General features: G+C 43.1%; 1 protein-coding gene across 9 annotated transcripts in view; it reads right to left on the bottom strand.

Moving 5' to 3' along the window:
• LOC142075675 (zinc finger protein 532) overlaps positions 1–18,934 on the bottom strand; it is a 50,258-nt gene extending 31,324 nt beyond the window's left edge. For 2 of the 9 annotated variants that reach the window (XM_075137392.1, XM_075137393.1), the window contains exons 1-3: positions 16,264–17,817; positions 15,720–15,829; positions 1,271–3,630 (exon numbers count right to left, since the gene is read on the bottom strand). In XM_075137392.1, coding sequence (XP_074993493.1) covers positions 1,271–3,610 — 2,340 coding nt within the window. In that variant the 5' untranslated portion in view covers positions 3,611–3,630; positions 15,720–15,829; positions 16,264–17,817. Of the gene's footprint in view, positions 1–1,270; positions 3,631–9,777; positions 9,876–15,719; positions 15,830–16,263; positions 17,818–18,424 lie in introns of those variants that run through there. The other 7 variants (XM_075137385.1, XM_075137384.1, XM_075137386.1 and 4 more) reach the window with 7 other exon arrangements.
• Between the last annotated feature and the right edge of the window lie 1,074 nt (positions 18,935–20,008).

Here is a 20,008-nt window from a genome sequence, read left to right as displayed (position 1 = left end):
CATGGCAGTTCACTGTGAATCCAGGCAATTTCAGCCTAAGTCCGCTAGCCAGTTAGTAAAGCAGGAGCTGAGGCAGAGCCACATAATCCATGTACTCAAGATTATTTCCACATTCATCTCTCTTTACATTACTATCTGCAGTGGTGGGTGCAGTGTAACTGCTTCACGGCCACAGAATAGGTCTTAAGTTTAGTGAATAGATTCTGACAGGAACCTGTCTGTGCTTCTATGACTAGTGGATGTTTTCCTAACTGCAGGACTTAAAAACCTTTATCCCGCACGTTGCTGTGCGATTCCCAGGAATATTCCTGGGGCATTCCTGTCTTTATCAGTCTGAGCATGTTTGCAGGTTTTCAGCTTCCCACACAGCAATAAACTGCAACACCAGGCTCAACAGAATGCTTTGAAACACACCGGAATCCCTTTTAATTGGCACACCCCAACAGAAATCCAACTATATAATTTAATTAATGATCTCAACTCTTACAGGATTATAAAATAGATCGCACACTGATTAATATTACCTTTTATTGAATGATGTGTGTCTTTTGGATTAGGCCACATACATTAGTAAAGAATTTTAAAATGGTTTGTAGGTTTAACTCATTAGCAATCGTAAGAGGAAAGGAAAACCAACACAAATAAACAAATGGTCACACAGCAAGAAATGCATGCTAGTGAACACCACTTTTCACTTCTGTTTAAGAAAGACCTGAAGAAAACAGCATGCATATCCTTTAATAGAATCAGTGTGCCATTTATTCATTGCCTAGAGTTCCCGTAGATAAGAGGAATGCCTAGCTCACTTATGGTGCTACATGAAAATAATAAAAAGTGAAGACAAATCAAGAATGAATCACTTAAATGTAACATTCAGATTGAATAGGCGGGCTGTTAATGAGGGTGCCAATTAAGTGGATTCCACAGGATATTCAAATTCCAAAGCACAGAAAGAATCATTAAAAATTCTTAGTAAAGACCATTATTAATTTCAGTATTATAATGTTCAGCTGTACGAAAGCTAATGCTAAATTTCAGTAAAAATATACAGTGTAAATTTCAGATTTCAGGGCCTAAAAAAATTCTAAGAAAACTTATTTTAAAAATGTTGACATTCACTATGTAAGTGCTTGCAAGATTTTTTGTGGTTTTCATTTATACTTTTAATCACGGAGGTTCAGATAATTAACAGCTAAATGAAAGTAAAACATATCCAAAGCCTCCTAGGCTTATAGATGAAACATTGGAATTTAAACATATGATACTCTACTTGTCCACTTGTGTCTGCAGCCTGCTGGAAATGAGTTGCAAGAGATGTCTCATCTTGGAAAACTTCATTACACTCCAAACACTTTAGACTATGCCTACAGAGTTTCGATGGATCTTCGTCTAGTGGCATAGCTGGAATGACAGGTGTACTTGCTGGGGCTGATATTACTGTCCCAGTTATGCCAGACTGTATCTTTGTTACAGTATGCGTGCCAACTCCCACAGGGCTTTGAAGCATAGACGTAGCAGTATTGCTTGAAGGAGATGCTATCATTTGATCTGCTGGGACTGGTTTTAAAATCAGGTGTGAACACTGCATTACAACTCCTTTTTCCTTGTGTCCACGAGCGTGGGAAAGAAGACTGCATTTATTGTAGAAAACTAAATTCTTTGTGCAATGATTACACGTCACTTCAATTCGCACACTCCTCCTGTCATAATGCTGGGTCAGGCTCTTCTCAAGAGCAAATGAGTCCCCACACTCCAAACACTTGTAACCTCGCGTTGGTAACGTTATTCCGGCATTGGCAGGGGGACTAAGGTTTGGGATGTAAACTGGTACAGGATTGACACTACTCAGCACCTTATTGAATGCTTCCACTACAGAACTTTGTAGAGATGACACCACCTGGACTCGAGACACCTTTTTAGAAGGCTGTGAGGCTGCTGCAGAAATTATTGCCTGCTTTATTTGTTGCTGAGGTTTCGTTAGCACTTGGCGGAGTTCAGAGGTGGTTTGAGCACCTTGAGGCAGAAGATTAAGGTTGGCAAGATGGACTGTCTTTGGCACAAGTTTAGCACTGGCAAGGCTTGATGCTGGCACCACAACAGTCTGCTGTTGTATAGCATTGGCAGCTTTTATAATGGCGCTACTGGCACTCTGCACTGAAGCAGCAGATATTACAGTGGCTTTCACTGTAGTATTGTTAGCAAGCTTCAAATTAATAACCTGTGAACCTGCTGTTTTAACTGCTGAAACAGGGAGAAAGGCAGTAGCTACAGGTTTGATAGTGACCTGTTTTGGTGCAAGTTCTGCAGATGCAACTGCATTGGTGACAACTGTGGACTGGAGAGGAGCTCTAGGAGGAGAGGAAAGAACAGCAGCAGAAGTTGGTGAGGACAGGAGAGACGTCATGGAAGTTACCATAGAAGCAGTCTGCTCTGGCTTTTTACCAGAGTCCAAATCAACTTCTGGCAGCACTCTAGTAACAGTTCTCTTGATCTCCCCAGAAGAAGTCTTGATGGTTTTTATGCGAACTTTAGGAATTGCTGGTGTTGACCCTGCAGGAGAAGATGGAGACCCTTTGCTACTGTTTTCACTTGATACACTTCTGGGACTATCAGGTGGTTTGACAGATGGCTTTTTAGCACCATCAATGAGACTCTGAGACTCAGGTGATTTTTCAATAGCCCGGGGACTTTCACTCATGTCTTTTGGTAATGGAGAAGGTTCTCCTGAATTAGACTGTAAATCTTTACTGGTATCTGTAGCTGCCTTTTTAGCACTCAGCGCTGCAATTGCAGCAATGCATGAAGAAAGCTTTGCTGATGACTTTGCTTTGGACTGTGAAATGCTGGCAAGATTTGTTTCACTTTTTTCAGCACTCAGTTTTCCATCAAGTACCCTGTTTTCAAGAAGCTTCTCAGAATTGTCTTTTAGCAATTTGTCCTCTGTTTTTCGAGCTTTAAAAGGCTCGTAGACACTTAAATTCATGGAGTTTGTCTCTGTCTCTCGTTTAGCAACTTTATTTTTATCTATACTAGTTGAAACTGGGATTCCAGATTTAATCAAGTTCTCCCCTCCAAGTGCCTTTAGTTTGTCATATTCCTGCTGAGATACAGATCCCGCCAAGACATTTGCTCTGAAATTTGCACGCATCTCCTCTTTATCCGGAGGGTCATCCACCTCAATTTTTTCATCATCATCAAATTCTTCAGCACTTGATATTGGGCTAAACTGGTTGAAAGCTGAATCCTTCAGTGTAGTCTCAGAAGCTGACCCATCATCTTTAAGTGACTTCCCTTCATCTTTATTGTAACTATCAAGAGCTGATGATGTTAGAAAGCCATTATGCAAGCCATTGCCTGTGGAATGGTGGCCATCCTTGTCCACTCCTTCGGAAGAATCAATAGTACGCACATTTTTCACAATGACACTCACACCAACATCAGATGATGACGGGGCATGAGAATCTTCATCTGTGTGAGCATTTTGTTTTATGTGGCTTTCATGGTCATCATGCCCAGATTCAATAGCTGCTTTTGGATCAACCATGTCTGGTATGTCAAAGGCTGCAAGAAGGTCATCGAAATCTGGGGTCTTCATATCCCCCATGGTCATGTATTTGATTGTAAGCAAATCTGTAAAATAAGCAGAAAGTCATCATCTCAGTATTTTAAGCTCTAATAGCACAGTCTTACACAAAATAAGTCTATGTTCACATATACCATGCAAAAAGGTGTTTTTCACTTCTGAAGTAATATTTTCAGAAATTATACATTACAGAAGATTGTTCCAGTGCAAGTGTACAGCCAAATTATTACACCAAGAGGTATAGTAATCCATCAACTTCACAGACTGTTACCTAGTCATTTCATTCCAGCTACAAATTTCTCTTCAGTGACTTTCTTCCTGTCCCCTCTCCTACACTCCCTCCTACCCTCTCCCACATACGCTATGATTAAGCAAGATACCTAGATTTTCATGAAAATAACGTGAGGCACTTGCAATTTCTCCTAAGTCTAGATTTTCCTTGACAGTTGCATTACCAACCTGATGAGCCTTCTTGAAGATGGTAACAAATGTTTTTCTACTAACAGTTTAAGACTTGCACTGTTTTCTATAAATTAAATTGCTGTATAAGAATTGTGGAGTAAGTGTCTCCCAGTGTTCACAATGGTTTTTTCCAGCAACTCTAATGAAGGATCTGCTGTATCTACACTACTCCTGACAGGTGTCTCACCTACTTTACTACTTTAAAGACCTCCCATAACAGAGATTCTACAACCTCCACTGTAATTTATTCCAGTCATTCACAATTTTCACTGTTCTGTGTTTCCTACTGCATAATCTGAATCTTTCTTGATGCAATCTGAATGAACTACATGTGGTTCTATTCACCTCTTTGCAACAGCACTTTACTCTGAGACCATTATCTCCTTTCAATCTTCTCCTTTTTAGGCTAACCAACAGCAGATCTTTAGGGTTTTCCTTCCTCTCGCAGATAACATTTTCTAGATCCTGTTCTTTTTGTTCACCACTGGCCTCTATTGTTGGGATTTTTTTCTTCCAATTCCCAAACTGAACAGGTAACTCAAAACTGAAACTTTACAAATGCTGTGTAAAAAGAAAAACTAACTTTGAGTATACTTTTAGATTTAAATCCCACTATGACATTTGCCTTTTTCCACAGACAATTATATTTCAATAATATGCATAGCTGTGCAGGGGAATCACTTGTAGAGATCTAAAAAAATTCAGCTACAGAAAGCACAGACACTTTTTAATTCTCTTTCATAACCATGCACAGGTATGCTTTGTATTGTTGTGACAGAGCTGTTTTTAAACGTACTTTCATTGTTCAGTAATTATCAGGCCAAAGCCAGTATTCAATGTGAAAAGATACTTAACTACGTAAGTGTTATTGTTAGAAAATGCCCATTTAAGAAGCATCCTGTGTATCCTCCTGCCTTTGTATCGGCACTAAAGGACTGGAAAACACTCTTCTAATATAGCTCAATGTTCTGTCTCCAGTATCAATTAACATAGGCCATCAGAGAACCACGGTGTGACTAACCGCAACAGTGCTCTCCAAGCTCCTCACGTGAGCTCAGATAAGCAAGAAGCTACATGCCCCATGGCAGAAGGTCTGTTGGAAGGCACTTGCCAATGGAGATGCATCCTATAACTTCAGTAGCTCACTTCCTCCTCCTCTTAGCTCATTATCTTGAGCTCTGGAGAGAAACTACTTGCTGACTGTTGAATCCAGCTGTAACAATGCTAAGAAAAACCAATCAGAATGCATATATGTTTAAATACATATTTTTATGCATATCACTATCAACACGGGCAACACTCTAACTGTTCCTCAGAAAGAAGCAGTTTATTAAAATGGCATAATCCCTTTGCTTGACAAAAATCTGTAAGACTTATGTATTCATCAACACTGGCTACCTGTAAGTCATTATGGACTCTAAGAAAGGCAACTTTCACATTTCACATAATACCTTCAAATAAATATGTAATAGTTTTGAAAATTGTTTACATGGTCCACTTAACGGTTTTGTTGCTCTGTCTAACTTACTAACTCCTTTTCATTACACCAAGTCCTTCTGCAGAGCTGAACTCAGCATGTGATTCTCTAGAAAATATGAGTATACCATTGCAACTGATGAATTTAATCTCTTAATTAACTCATAATTCCTTTACTTAATGGACAATATATATTAGCCTATCATGGTAAATGCTCATTATCAAGACTTCACTACTTTTGTAAAGCATATGGTTATAATCCATACTTATCAGACATAAGATTGTTTCATAATGATGGTAATTCTGGTTTTATTGTGTATTTGTTTAATTATAAAATTTTAAAATTCATTTATTCAAAAGCAATTTTCTAGCCCTTATGCATTTAAAACTAGTAATTGGGATAAAATGAAGACAAAGATTTAAGAAAAGAGACTAGACAAGTAATCAGTACAGCTCAACTCTCTTGCAATATAGTCAGAAGCTAACCCATCGCATTCAGCACACATGGCAGTAGATGCCTTCCTATACCAAAGCAAGATGATTATCACACTTATGCACAGTTCTGCAGGCCTGGATTTTAGTCTACCCTCTGCCTGAAGGATTTCAAGAGCCTGTGAAAGGGCCACAATTACAAAGAAAGTTATCTAATCAATACAAAAATACATACACACATAATACCAAAATTACAAAGGAAGTTCTTATAAGAATTAAATGGAAGAGATTCCAGAGACCAAAGCATACCAAATCCATGTAAAACCACAGAAACAAAGCCTTAATTGACACAGTTTTTCATGATTTGAGATACTAATTATTTGCACTCTGATTGTACATCTGTCCACAGGTGTCTTTTTACAGTTACTATATACACTCAAAAAGAACTAGAAAGTCTTCCTAGTCTAAAACTTCCTCTAATTACATATACTGGAGTTTAATTAACATTTAGCAATAGCAATGAATTAAGTAAAGGCCCACTTACACAGTATTTTATCCAAGTATGTTTAAGAGCAAAACAGTGTGGCAGAGGAGATGCATTTGTCCTTTACTGAGAATCTCGATTAGGCTAATTCTAAAACGGGAAGATACCTCAAAAGAATTCAGAGGTCTGCAGAGCTGAGATCATAAATTTATCCACAGAGAGCACACTGCATAAAGTTGCAACTGTCTTTCAAGTGTATGCAGAAGGAACATGCTCATACCAGAGCATGAGAATGGAATGGTTTCTTCTATATGGGGGACCCAGAATTACTGCTGCCCTTATGAAGAATCTCTCCCATTCTTCAAACTTTTAAAGCAATCTAAGCTAAACAAAAAGGGACAAAAGACATGGCCAGTCTTGATAAACAAGTAAGCAAAGTTGTAACCTGGCAATTTTATTAATCTCTTCCTCATTATTCTAATATAGCATTTTAAGATTCACTATGTTTCTAGCACAACAGCCAAGACGCTGAAGCCACGTTCCTCCCTTTTTTCCCTCCAAAAACCTTTCAGTTACTCCTTCCCTTAAGGATAAAACTCTGCCTTTTATCCAAGATCAAAATCAACTGACACCTTGGCTGCCAGACAAGCTGTTAGTCTATTCCTTCTCTGGGCCAACATGATGCCTGTAAATACTCCAGAACAGGAAATGAGGCAAGTTCCTGGTTCCCTAGGAAATTGTGATTTTCCAGGAACTGGAATTTCTTTGAGAACTGCATTTAAAGTGCTGAGAGCAAAGCTCAGTGTCTCCAAAGAGACACAAAAAGGTGTAAATACCTAGCATCAGAGGGCTGCCACTAAGATGATCTTCAGAATCGAACTGAGAAACAGTGCACATGGTGTGTAATCAAGGATACATTCCTCAGACTAAACAAACAAAAACATATTTAAAGAAACAATCTGCAAGACCCCCACCTCCTCAAACATCTTTGTCTGAAATAGATTTTTTTTCATTTTTAGTTTCTAAGTAATTGAAACAAAATTCACCTCAAAACAGGGGAATGCTAACTTGAAGCATATATTATGAAGAACCGTGGATAGATGATACAATAAAGTCAACACCCCTAATTTTGTGGGTACTCGCATAAAGAATCAGTTCTTTGATTTACTGACTCTGTCCAAAGTACTATTTCATTTTCAGATTACAGTCCCCCTTTGTAACATTCCTTTTCCTTCCCATGGGCTAGTTCCATTTCCCACCTCTCCACCTGGCTGTCTGCTGATGTTTACCAGGAGAACGCCAGGAAAAGCCTCTCATTTTTGTCGTAAGATTTGCAACCTTTAGCGTGCTTGAATTACTTGAGAAAAGTTATTAAAAAAAATCAGTTTCTTTAAAAATTCAAGCACTACTTTGCTTACTGATTATTCAATTATAAAAGCAAGTAAAAATGAAAAAATAATCTAGATGCGGCCAATAGGAGTTGCACAGCTAGAGAGCCACGGAGCAGTGAGGTGCGATGCTTCTGGATTCTGTTTTTTTGATGGTGGGTGATAGAACTTCTGGGGAGATACCAGCGAGTCTTAAAAACTTAAGATAGCAGACTCTGAATATACTTCATGATTTCCATTAATCTCTTTGGTGACAAAGTCCACCCTATGTGTGCATCAATACCTTAATGAAACGTAAGTTGTGAATTAAGTTCTGGAGGATAAACCAAGATTGTTTTGTTTGTGTTCATGCTTTGTTCAAAGCATGTGTGCATGACTTTCTACATTCTTCTTTCTTTGGAAACGCATCTGCTGAAATAACTGCTTCCTATGAACGGCATGAAGTAAATGGCACAGGTTTTAGCCAAAAGAAAATACCCCTTGAGTTACTGTCTTACTTTTCCCAGTTAGCCTTTTTACTCCAGTTCATCTGATAACACATGCAGTGAAGCACTCGCTTGGGTAATTATGTCAAAATGAGAACCAGTCCATGAGAACTCTTTACTGACAGGGGAAGAAGCAGCAAGCAGGACAAGAATTTGATGCTACACTCATGAGAAACAGTTGAATTCTCGTAAACCTTTTGGGGTCTTCATATCCTGGCTGTTAAGACAGAAAGCCTAAGGATGTATTCAAAGATTTTAAAAGGCTGATCTCCAGAAAAAGGGGAAAACATCTGCAAGATGTAGCGCATCCGGGAGCTTCTGCCCTATTATCTGGGATTCCAGAGACTGTTTTGAAATACTGCTTTCTTACAGCAACTATTTGTGTAGATGTGAGGAAGGCTCAAATATGCAATGACATAAATATCAAGCAAAGAAATATCAGGGCTTAGAAGTAAATAGGTGCTTCTGAAGGATTAATAAAGGCAGTTTTGTTTTACTACATGCAATTTTTGTCCCTCCTCCTCAAGCCCTGTATCTATACCCATTCCAGGTGGAGGGACTCTAGCCACATGAGGAAAAACAAACAAACCTACCCTTTCGCGTACTCTGCCAAGGTGGGGGGGAGCAGAGAAACATACAGAAGAAAACATTTTTTTCTCACTTTCTAAATATGATTTATCTTGTAGCTTGGGCTTTAGGACAGCTGCAGATGGGGCACAGTATTCTCCACAAGAAAGACTAAGCTGCATATAAATTGCTGCTGAAATTAAAAGGTACTTTTTGGTGTAAAGCTAGGCAATTGTAAACACTCAAACCAGACTCATTTTGGGAAGATTCAACAGCCTAATGAAAACAAGCAAACAGAATCATCTGGCAGCTCCCAGACAGGTCATATCTCCAAACGGCTCAAAACTCTGATTTTTGACTGACTGGTACAAGAACAACTTCAAGCTTTCCAGGCCTAGCAATGAGAAATAATCCTCCTCTCTTTCCAATACTTTTCCCACTAATATTCTCTACACTTGAAGGCTTCTAACTATTGTTTCTGGATCACAAGCATGGTCTTCCACGCTCAATTTTTATTCTTTTATTTCATCATTAACCTTTCAAGAACTGACCAACTTTTCCTCCTTGACACTCACCCTCCTGCTCATCCAAATCTTCATTGCTCAACCACAAGTCTGGTGACTCTATGCAATTGCTTTAACTGTCTGTACCAGCCCCATCTTTTCTACCATATTAAATTTACCTTTGCCTTCAAATCCCACATAACTGTCTATACTTACAACACGTAATTCCATGCTTTTGTTCAAACAACTACTCAACTCAATCTTCTCTCAGCAGCAAGTCTGTTTATTGTTTAAGGAAATAGGAAAAAAAACAACTTTAATTTTCATCTACCTATGGAATTCATGTTTTTTTGACTACATTCCTTTACCTTCCTTAAACTCTTCCTACAGTTTTTACCTCCGTTTATACTATGTACAGTTGCGTACTGTTCACTCTTTAGGGAGAGACCTTTTCTTCTGTATGCTCTTCAAAGAAAATCAGCCTTCTTTTCAGGACTGTGAAAACAAGAACATTGAGACACCACTTTTCAGTGTCTAGCACACAGTAATGTCTTGATTCTGGAAGAATACTTCTGGTATAACCATATATAATAACTATTCTGTTACTAGTTAGACTGGTATAAATTCCCAGTTAGACACACTATTCCCGAACAAAAGTCTGATAATCTGGTATAATTACTTCACTTCTAAAACAAGTAATGATGCCTAAATAACATCATGCTCATTCTGGAACAAAATGCCTACACAGGGAGTAATACCAGCCTAACCAGCATAAAAGCATTTCGTTGTTTTTTAATTTCTGTATTGTTATGCCAAGAAATTTCATCAGGTAGAGAAGACTTAAGTGATTCAATCACAATTACAGTAATATATATCCTAACATTAGGCAAACGTCAGCCTAATACACAGATTATGAGCAGTTCATTAGTTATTAAACATATATTAGTCATTATGACTGACTAACACTTCTGACTATTTACTTTGAAAGCTAAGTATCTGAAAGAAAGACAAAAGCAATATGCTAATTCAACCACCAAACCTTCAGGAAATGAGAACCACATCTCAAATCACAACTTGGTGTGGTCTGAAATACTCAGCAGGCAAGTAGGATATGCAAGAGGCCCCTTTAACCACAATCAGCAATACCTATCATATTCACATAAAATACAGGTTCCTTTTCACTTATCAAAGGTCCCATGACTTGTTACTGTTGCAAAACTCAGACAGATTCCTGCTTCCAGAAATATAACTTTCATAATAGGCAGCATTTTAATTTCTTAGGCTAAAGGTCTCATTTACCATCCATAGTATCAATAAGGTCATGCTAGTCCTTATGTAAACATCTTTGTGAAGTATGGGGTGTTCTACAGTTAAAATTTATACCAAGCAATCTGATATTTCAACATTATAGACCGTATCTATCTGCCTTTAAAAAAAAAAAAAAAAATCCAATTTGTCTCCATGCACAAGCCTTAATGAATAAGAGAAATGTGAATTTGCACTTCTGGTTTTCTAAGAGAACATTCTACCAATATTCTTCCTCTCTCCTCCTCCTCAAAAAAGCTTCGGAGGGTAAGTACTAGCCCAGTATTTCAAGTACTAAAATTTTTAGCTTTTTTTTTTTTTTTACTCAATGCAGTAACCTCGCTGTTGACAGTTTCAGAAGAATTTCAAGATTTATTCTTTACTAGCCCAAAAAAGTTTTCAACAGGCATTCCACAGAATCTCAGGGTAGCTGAGGTTGAAAGGGACGTCTGGAACTCCAACTTCTCTGCTCAAAGCAGAGACAGCTATAGCAGGACCCTCAGGACGTTGTCCAGTCAGGTTTTGAGTATTTCCAAAGATGGAGACCCCAAAATCTCTTAAGGCAACAGGTTCTAGTGTTTTACCACCCTCGCAGTAAAAACGATTTAAACCATTAATTAGCATTCAGACCTACTCACATTCACTTGCCTTACCACCCACTTATGACAATATCTAAATGCATTTTTAGAGTGCACCATCAAATGCAAGCAAGCTGTGGAAGCTTATCAAATCATACGTTGCTGATCCAGAGCACAATCCCAGCTCATGACAGGGATAGACAGAACATTTTGGAATTGGGACAGGGCAAGAAGCTACACAAAGCTCAGGTAGTGGTTGTGATTTACAAGGCTGCCTCTGCAGCCTGTTTCCACAGCAGACGGTACCAGTTCACATTTGACTTTGATCTACTTTCATGCGAGCTGTACAATTAAGATGCTATAAACAAATCTGGATGCCGTAAGGAGGAAAAAAAACTTGAATGCCAACCTTTCTCAACTATTAACCCACACTATTGTTCAGTATTATACACAAAAGACAACATTATTTTAGAATAATTGCTAAATTATTTACAAAACAAACAAAAAAATTATTTAACTAACCCATTCTTCCACTCATTCTACTTTTATTCATCTAGTTCTAGAATACCGCAGAAGCCTGTTAATCCACACACTGGCTGCAAGAGTTGTTTTAAACTAGCAAACGCTGAAAACAAAACAAGCAATAAAACCACCAAAGTCAATGCATTACCAAGTGTATTCTGCTGATTTGAATAAAAGTGCAGTTTGGTTGTAATTGTTTACATATTTTTAACTTTTCAATTCAGGAGTGTCTTCCATATGAATTTTGGAAGTTCAAAATCACATACACCAGGAATGAAAGCAATGGTAGAAAATTACATTTGGGATAGCAGAAAATGGAAAGCATGGAAAAAGTCACAAAGATATTGAACGGCACTTGATGTTATGGTGTATTGCTATAACCTGGCATAGAGACAGATCTAGAGTGCATGTGTATGCACACTGTCTTTTCCCGGTAAACAAAATAATTTGGGAGTCCCCAGAGGCCACGGGGATGATACTTATCTCCACACAAAGAATGCAGCCAGACTAAACTTGAGAATTTATGTTGCCTTGTTTGCTGTTAATTCATACAGGCAAAACTTTTTCCAATCACTTTGCCCATGGATTCTGGTTTAGAGCCCTAGGAATACAAGATCTCTGCAGAGGAGTCTCTTATTCAGTCTTTAATGTGAGGTATGGCAAAGTGTTATTTGTGCTTATCGCTTAGCTGAGTTTTGCAATTATGGATTACCAAGCCACGTCAAACCAACAAATAAGATATCCTCAAAAGGAGCCTGAGCATGTTACCATCGTTTTCAAAACATATCCATGCCTCTAACCGATTATAAAAGAGCAAGTAATTGTCTTTGTCTTCTTTTCTACTATATCCTGCATCTGATTATGGATCTTTCTTATCTGACCTGTTAAAAGATGAGCCCTTTTCCCCTGCAATAGGTATAATTAAGTAAAGACAGTTCTTGAGAATTTTTGTTTTCTTAAGCAAATTTCCACAGGGCTTTTTTGACAGCCAAAATAGAATTACGTGTAGTTTATGACTCCTTAGAAGCCTCATCTTGTAGTCTAACTCCTCCATTTTTTAACTTTCTCATTTTTTTGCAAAATGGGTATCTCAAGTTCTCTTTGGGTAGGAGAAAACAGGAAGGGAAGGAGAAGGGGCATCTTCTGAAGTCTGTCCATTTCCTCTTGTCACACCACCCCTGAACCACGTCTAGTATACTTTAAAGAGAACCACATGCAACTAGTTCACAGTTCACTATTATCAGCCTTTGGCTGGCAAAAAGAACAGGGATACTGTAACACGAGCAAGGTATCTCCTTTCCCACACCGTATGGAGCTGAACAGACCATCTCTATCTAGAGCTGGCCAAATGAAAACTACCTGTATTTATCAAGAGATCCAGTTAAGGTTTTGGGCCTCGCAACTTCCCGAATGTCTGCTAAATGGAGATGAATTCATGAAAAGAATGGTATGGGGATTTACCTGCTTTTTGCACTCTACTTAAAAATGAATTATAAAAATGGCTTAATTTTGTATTTCTGTAGGTAAAATGGGCTGAGACAGTAACACGTGAATAATTTGGATGTACAACAATAATGAATAGAATTTTGAGATTCCCAATTTAATGCAAATTTGAATCACATTCTAAATGGCATTTGCTTCCTGCCTATTTCCTTTAATGTACTCTTTTTTTAAGTGGATGGCAATTCTTGCTCAAAACCAGCGTGAAGCAGCTGCAGACAATCTCGGTGAGAGCACTCCAAGCCAGGCAGGGCCCGCCTGTGCAACACTAGGAACAAACAGGTCCTAAAACATCAGGGTCAAGTTTTGGGTTTTTTTAAACATACATTCCCAGCAATCTGTATGCATATTTATATTTTAACACACATTCATACTTCTAAGAAAACCACAGTTAGTTAATTCATTCAAAAGAGGCTTGGAACTTGATAAATCACTACCCTTATTCTCAAGATCAAATACCTGAGACAAGCCTCAATGCAAAATGAGATCATGATTGCTGATACAGAGGACCAACCCTACCGCATTAAGCGGTGTTTTCTGCGGGAAAGCTGGCCTGTGTGCAAAATCAAAATCTCCTGGTGAAGAGCATTTACAAATATTATTAGACTAAAAAAATAAAACTCACCAAGAACACTGCGGACTCCAGCATCTATTCAGGTTTCTCATCTTACAGCCTACAAAAACCCCTGCAAATTCAAAACCTCCTTTGCTAAAAATAGAAATTCATAGTACAGATAGTGTTCAAAAATCCAAATGAAACAGATACATTGAATTTTGTGACAATTCAAGAACTTACAATTTTAAAACTGCTTACTATTCTGGTAGAGAGAAAAAAAAAATCTAAAAGGTGCTCTCATGTAACACATGAATTTTAGCTGACACTTGGAAAAGAACATGCATCATCAGCAGCAATAGATACTATTCCTATCATGCAACAAGAATTCATGTTTGCAAGCATAATTTCGCTACAGACGTCTACAGTCAAATATAGAACCTCTGCATCCAAATTATGAAAAATATGAACAGAAATCAGCACAGTGATCTGTTAGGCATTTTGCTCCACCAAGCTATTTACTGCCCTATCAAATCTGAGAAACAACAGTGTAGCTGCATTAAACCCCACAAAACCGTAATTTCAGGCTAAACATTAGCATACTATTTTCATTTTCTACAATTAATATCTAAATACCTTACGTAATCTACTGCAGTCAGAAATAAAGAGGTTCCCTTGTATTGTCACTCTCTGATGCAGGCACCCTGCCTATCATCAGCCACCATACAACTTACCCAATATCCACAACCTCTCAAGGCTTTTAAGACTGTCTACTTTATTCTGCTGAGCACAGAAGAAAAGACCCTCATTTCACACTAGAACAGAACATTTTCAATGTTTTGCCTCCATATTTATCTTGATTGTAGATTACCAAACCAGCTAACCCAGCCAGGACCGGTCAGATTTTTTAAAAATCATACTGGTTAAGATTCTTGAGTTGCTGATTTCCTGTTATAGGAAGTAACAGTTCTAGCAAAAGAATCCCCAAGGCAAAATGTTTAGTGTTCCAATGTGTAAGCTCTAACAGCCTTTGTTCTTCCCTTTGCTATATTCATTACTGCTTTCTTCTCTCTCCCCCTCTCCCTCTCTCTGAATCCTTCAGCTTTCACTATAAGATACAAATGCCAGCTCAAATCTAAGTACACATTTATTTTTTAGATGCGAGAAAAAAAAATCCTATCCATTATCCATTGCTTTGAGTTAAAAGTAGACATGCCTCAGGAGCTGATGCACTGCCCATCCGGTTTCCTATTCTTATTTCATTACTGCACAATATTATAATTCATGCCACTAATAACCCACTGGAGCTCCATCAAACCTCTAAAATACATCTTTCCACTTGGCTGCTGCAAAATCCTCCCTGGGTTACAACAGTTTAAGAAACACCATCCATACTATTTTTTTTATGTGTTTTTTTCTATGTAGGCTATATTAAGTACGTGTTTAACACTGAAGACCTTAATTCAGAAGTATTGGGTTACTCAGATATGGCCAAACAAGCAACCTTTAAATAATTAGACAGCAAATTCTGAATGTGTAATGCTGTAACACAACACAGAACAGTTCACTGCCATGTGGTCCACAATTTATGATTCTCACTCAGAGGCCTATTCCGTATCACTATATTGTGAAAAAATATATATCTGGATATACAATATTTCAATGAAAATACTGTATTTAGCCAAGATATCAGCAAGTCTTTACAAATAATAGCTTTAATCCTATTAAAACTGGAGGACGCTAATAGCATTTCTTTAGCAACACTTAAACAATTGTCTCCTTACTAATGTGCCAAGTGTGCAATCAGGAGCCAGATTTACTTTCCACATACATGTACCTTCATGCTATTGTTATATTCATACCCAAAACACCACATCTCACCTTGTGAACCTTGACCTTTGAAAGATTTTTTTAGCCAATGCTCAGTTACTGCCACAGATGCATTACCTCTGCAAATATGAAAGGGTTAAAGGCAGCCCCAATCAATAGGCCTACAAGGAAAAAAAAAAGGGAAAAAGAGTATGCCTTACAGCATCTTTGCAATGCTTTTATGCACAATTCTACAACAATATTGTTTCCTTTTGGCCTTACAGAAAGGCACAGCACCCCCCCCCAACGCCTCCTAAAGAAGAAAACCACAAGACAGCACCCTGTAAATAAAACAGCATGCAAAGCAGCATTCTTCAGTCACAAGCATAACTACAATTACAAATCATTCAATCAATTTTATTTAGTTTAGTTTTAAAATAGACTGCATAACCAGTGTCCCACCCTTGCAAAGCAAAAATATTTTAATAAGGGTCATAAATCTCAGCTCTTGCCCATTCCTTAAGCATAAAAAGGCACGAAAAGCCAAAGTAATCTCAGTTACTGCAAATATGTACATTTATATACAGAATCCTTTATGACTATATTAGCCACATACCAGTGCTGTGTGTCTAAAGTGTGCATTCACATACTGTTTTGGGATGGTATCTTTCTGCAAGCTCCTCTGCTTTTGGCTGCCATGAAGGGAGGAAGCTATCCCACTGTAGTAGCTCAGTGACTGCATTGTGTTCAGGAGCTGATCTGCCTCAAACCAGTTCCAGCCGGTTCTGGTCACCCTACATAAAAAGCTATGGCAACCCTCGCTGAGTTGCCAACAAGTCCCTGAAAATCGCAGGGGCTCTTTTTTCTGTGGTGGGGACGGCTGCAGCCCTGTCCCCCTGCTCCCCTCGTGCCCGGCCCACGCAGCCCCCTTGCTCCCCAGTGCCGCCCCACACGCTCCCTTCCTCTCCTCCCCCACTTACCTCCCACAACCTGGCTGAAAGCTGTGAGTGTGTGCGTGCCTGTCTGTAGCTAACAAAGAGACCGCAATAAAAATCCTCATAGGATCTCTCTTGCAGCACCAGGCAGGCTCGGCCACAGCACTGGGAGACAGACTGCTAACCAAGGGCTGCTCCCCCCTCTCTGCTCCCCACAGCACAAGGGGTGGCTGCTGATCAACGTCACATCTGCCCCCTCATGCCCACGGCCGTGGGGTGGCCCATCAAGGTCTTCTCCTGTCCGCCCTCCCCACTCCTCGCTGCATCTGGGGCCGCCCGAATGGCATTTTCTCTTCTCTGCACAGCGTTACTACAAAGATTACCCACACACGCACCTCCCTCCCCTCAAGAAATCCATTTCCGCAGCAGCGAGATGCCTGCAAAATAGTTCCTTTGCCCCCTCCTAGCAGCACCGAGTTGGCTGCTGAGCTGATTTTTTTTTTTTTTGCTATTCAACTATCCTTGAGGCACTGAAAAGAAGAAAGCTGCAGACCCACGCCTGACCAGCCCCCCCGCCTTCCCACACCCACAGCTGTGGGGGAGGCCAGGACACAGCTCTGCGCAGCCTGCTCGGTTCCCACCCCGCAAAGATGGCTGCTGATTACAGCCGTTTGCTCGGTCCCACATCTCTCTCTGGGGCAATTCCTCATCAAGGTCACGACTCCCTATGGTGCCAAAGTCCCTCCAGAGGAGGGCTCTGCACCCACCTTTGCCCATGGCAGCTTTGCTCCTAGCCCGCTCCCCCTTTTTTCTCTGCCACCCAGGGCCTTCCTCCTGCGTGGCTGACAGTCACCCCAAATCGAGACATTATTCACCCCGCTCCTGTTTTGGCTACTCACCCTTGCACTGGTAAAACCAGTAACTACCTCCGCCTACGCGCCAAGCCCCATCCTCTCCGGGATCTGCCGTGAGATGGCTCTTCAGCAAGGCTTCCCTCCAAGCCAGCTGCCACGCTAGGCTACACCAACCAGCCCCTCTGCTCTCCGGGCTGCACCTGTAACTGTTAGCAGAGGTCTCGGGCACAACCCTTCACCCCCCCTTCCCCTGCGGAGAGAGCTGAGATCTGGCACTTTCTCCACATCCCTCATCCCCACCCCATTCTGGGGAAAACGACCATGTTCTTCCGCTGCCTCAGCCCCGTCTTCTCTGCACAGGCGGCTCCAGCCGGCCCTCCCTCAGCCCCTCACCCCGGGCGGGCTGCTCCCGCCTCTGCGGGCCGCCGCGGCCCCGGGCACCTCGCTGACGGACCGCGGCCCCCTCCCCTCAGCGCCCGCGCCCCCCCCCCCCCGCCGGGCCCGGGAGCGAGCGGGCCCGGGGTCGGCCCTACCCGAGCGGGGCCTGCCGAGCCCGGCCCGGCGCCGAGCCCCGGGCGGGAGGAACGGCCCCCGCCACTCGCGGGGGACGCCTGGGGAGGGGGAGGCCGCAGCCCCGCCGGCGGCGGGGAGAGCGGCCGAGGGGGGTAAGGGGGGAGGCGGCGGGACGGCCACGTCCGAGCGATCCCCCCCCCGCGAGCCGAGCCGGCCCGAAGCCGCCGGCCCTGGCGGCCGCGGTGCTCGGGTGGCCGCGGGGCTCCGGCAGCCGCCGGCCTCCGGCAGCCGCCGGCCTCGCAGCGCCCCGGCCCCGGAGCGGCCCCAGCCGCGCCGAGCCCAGCAGGCCCGGCAGGCCGCTCCGCCGCAGCCTGCCCGCGGCGCGGCGGGGCCTGCGCGCAGGCGAGGCGGGAGCCGGGCCGGGATGAAGGCGACCCCCACCGCATGCAAACTCCGCACCCCCATGCAAACACACCTGCTGCGGCCCCGCGGCCCGGCCGCGGCTGCTCCGGCCGGCGGCCTCAGGCGGCCATGGCTAAGGTCCGCGCTGCCTCGGCCGCCTGCGGAGCGGCCTGGCTAAGAGATGGTGGAACATAATGGCAGGGAGGCTCTGCCGGGACTGAGGAGAAGGTGGGGGTGGGGGTGCCTCGGCTTGCACAGATGGGGGAGACGCTCCCGTGTGATTCCGTGTGAAACGGCTCCCTGGAGTGTGCCGGGGGCGGGGAGGGCTGCCGCTGCCTCCGAGCGCTCCGCGGGCAGGCGCCGGGGCCGGGGCCAGGCGGGTCGCGGCCTCCGCAGCCCGGGGGCTTCCCCGCTCTGCCGCCGGCGCCCGCCGAGCCCAGGCGGCCAGGGAATCCCGCCCCGAAAGGGAACGAGCGGTGCCGGCGGGCGCTCGGGCAGGGCAGCGCCAGCGGGCCGGCTCCGATCCCTGCCCCCGGTCTTCACCGCGGCCCTGCCGCGGCAGGGACGGGGCAGGCCCGCTACGACGCCGCCGGCGGCCCCGGCCCCGCGGTGCCCGCGGGAGGCCGTGCCCGGAGCCGCGGGGTCCTGCGCCGCCGCGCTCCCCCCGGCTGTGAGGGTCTCCCTTTCCCTGAGCGCCCCAGGCCTCGCAGCGCAGCGGGCGGCAGAGCCCCCGGGCAGTGCGGGCAGAGCCGCTGCCCGGCGGCGGGGGGGCGCGCGGCCCGCCGGTCCCCGCGGGGCTCCGCTGCCAGGGCTTCGGTTCTGGATCAGCAGAGGACAGGAGAAGCGGCGCGCTGCTACACCGGGCGTTTCGTTGCTTCGCAGGCGTGGCTCTGCAGCGCGGCTCCTCTGGAAGCCGAGCGGCCAGGCCGCCCCGCTCGCCGCCGGTGCAGGTGTGACTGCGCGGCGCGGCCGAGCGAGGCGGCGGCCCGGCGCCCGCTTCAGCGCCGGGAGCCGTCCTAGCGCCCTGCAGCGCTTCAGGAAAGGACAGCCTAGGACTTCGTCCCGTACCGGTGCTACCGTACCGCACAAAAAAAGATTAACATGAAATGACTGGGTCCTTCCTGGAGGCAGCTTGGCGGTTTTGGCTGCTACCTCTTGTGACAGGCTGCAGTTGGTAACAAGGCTTTTGTTTGCTGCGAAGCAACCTGGTGATAATGCCATCGTTACAAATTTTAATACGAAATTTCCTCCCTTTCTGTCATGGGACAGTGTATTTCACAAGCGTGCAGCATGATTTCTAGAATTTAAAGTTTCGCATGTGAATCGCTTTATTGGATCATATTAATGGCTTTAAATACTTAACACCCATCTCAAGTTTATGCTACAAGCTTGTTTTATTACAGACTGTATAGACGATAACTACATATTCTGGTTGAAATAATCTCTCATAAGCCTGTTGGTAAGGCAGCAAAGTCACAAGGCGTCACTGTTAACGCCGCTCCTCATGGGAGGATGCCCCGCCAGATGCTGTGTTTACAGGTATTGATCGGGCAGGCTCATACCCCGGCGCAGACGGGACTTTACCAGGGGCAAATTCTGACTTGTCCCAATTAACCAAAACAGCAAACTGCTCCGTTGCCAACTGTGGCAATCAGCG

Source organism: Calonectris borealis, chromosome Z (assembly GCF_964195595.1).
Source record: "Calonectris borealis chromosome Z, bCalBor7.hap1.2, whole genome shotgun sequence".
Lineage (NCBI taxonomy): Eukaryota > Metazoa > Chordata > Aves > Procellariiformes > Procellariidae > Calonectris > Calonectris borealis.
The sequence above is the reverse complement of the archived record's forward strand: the minus strand, read 5'-3'. Positions and strand labels throughout refer to the sequence as shown.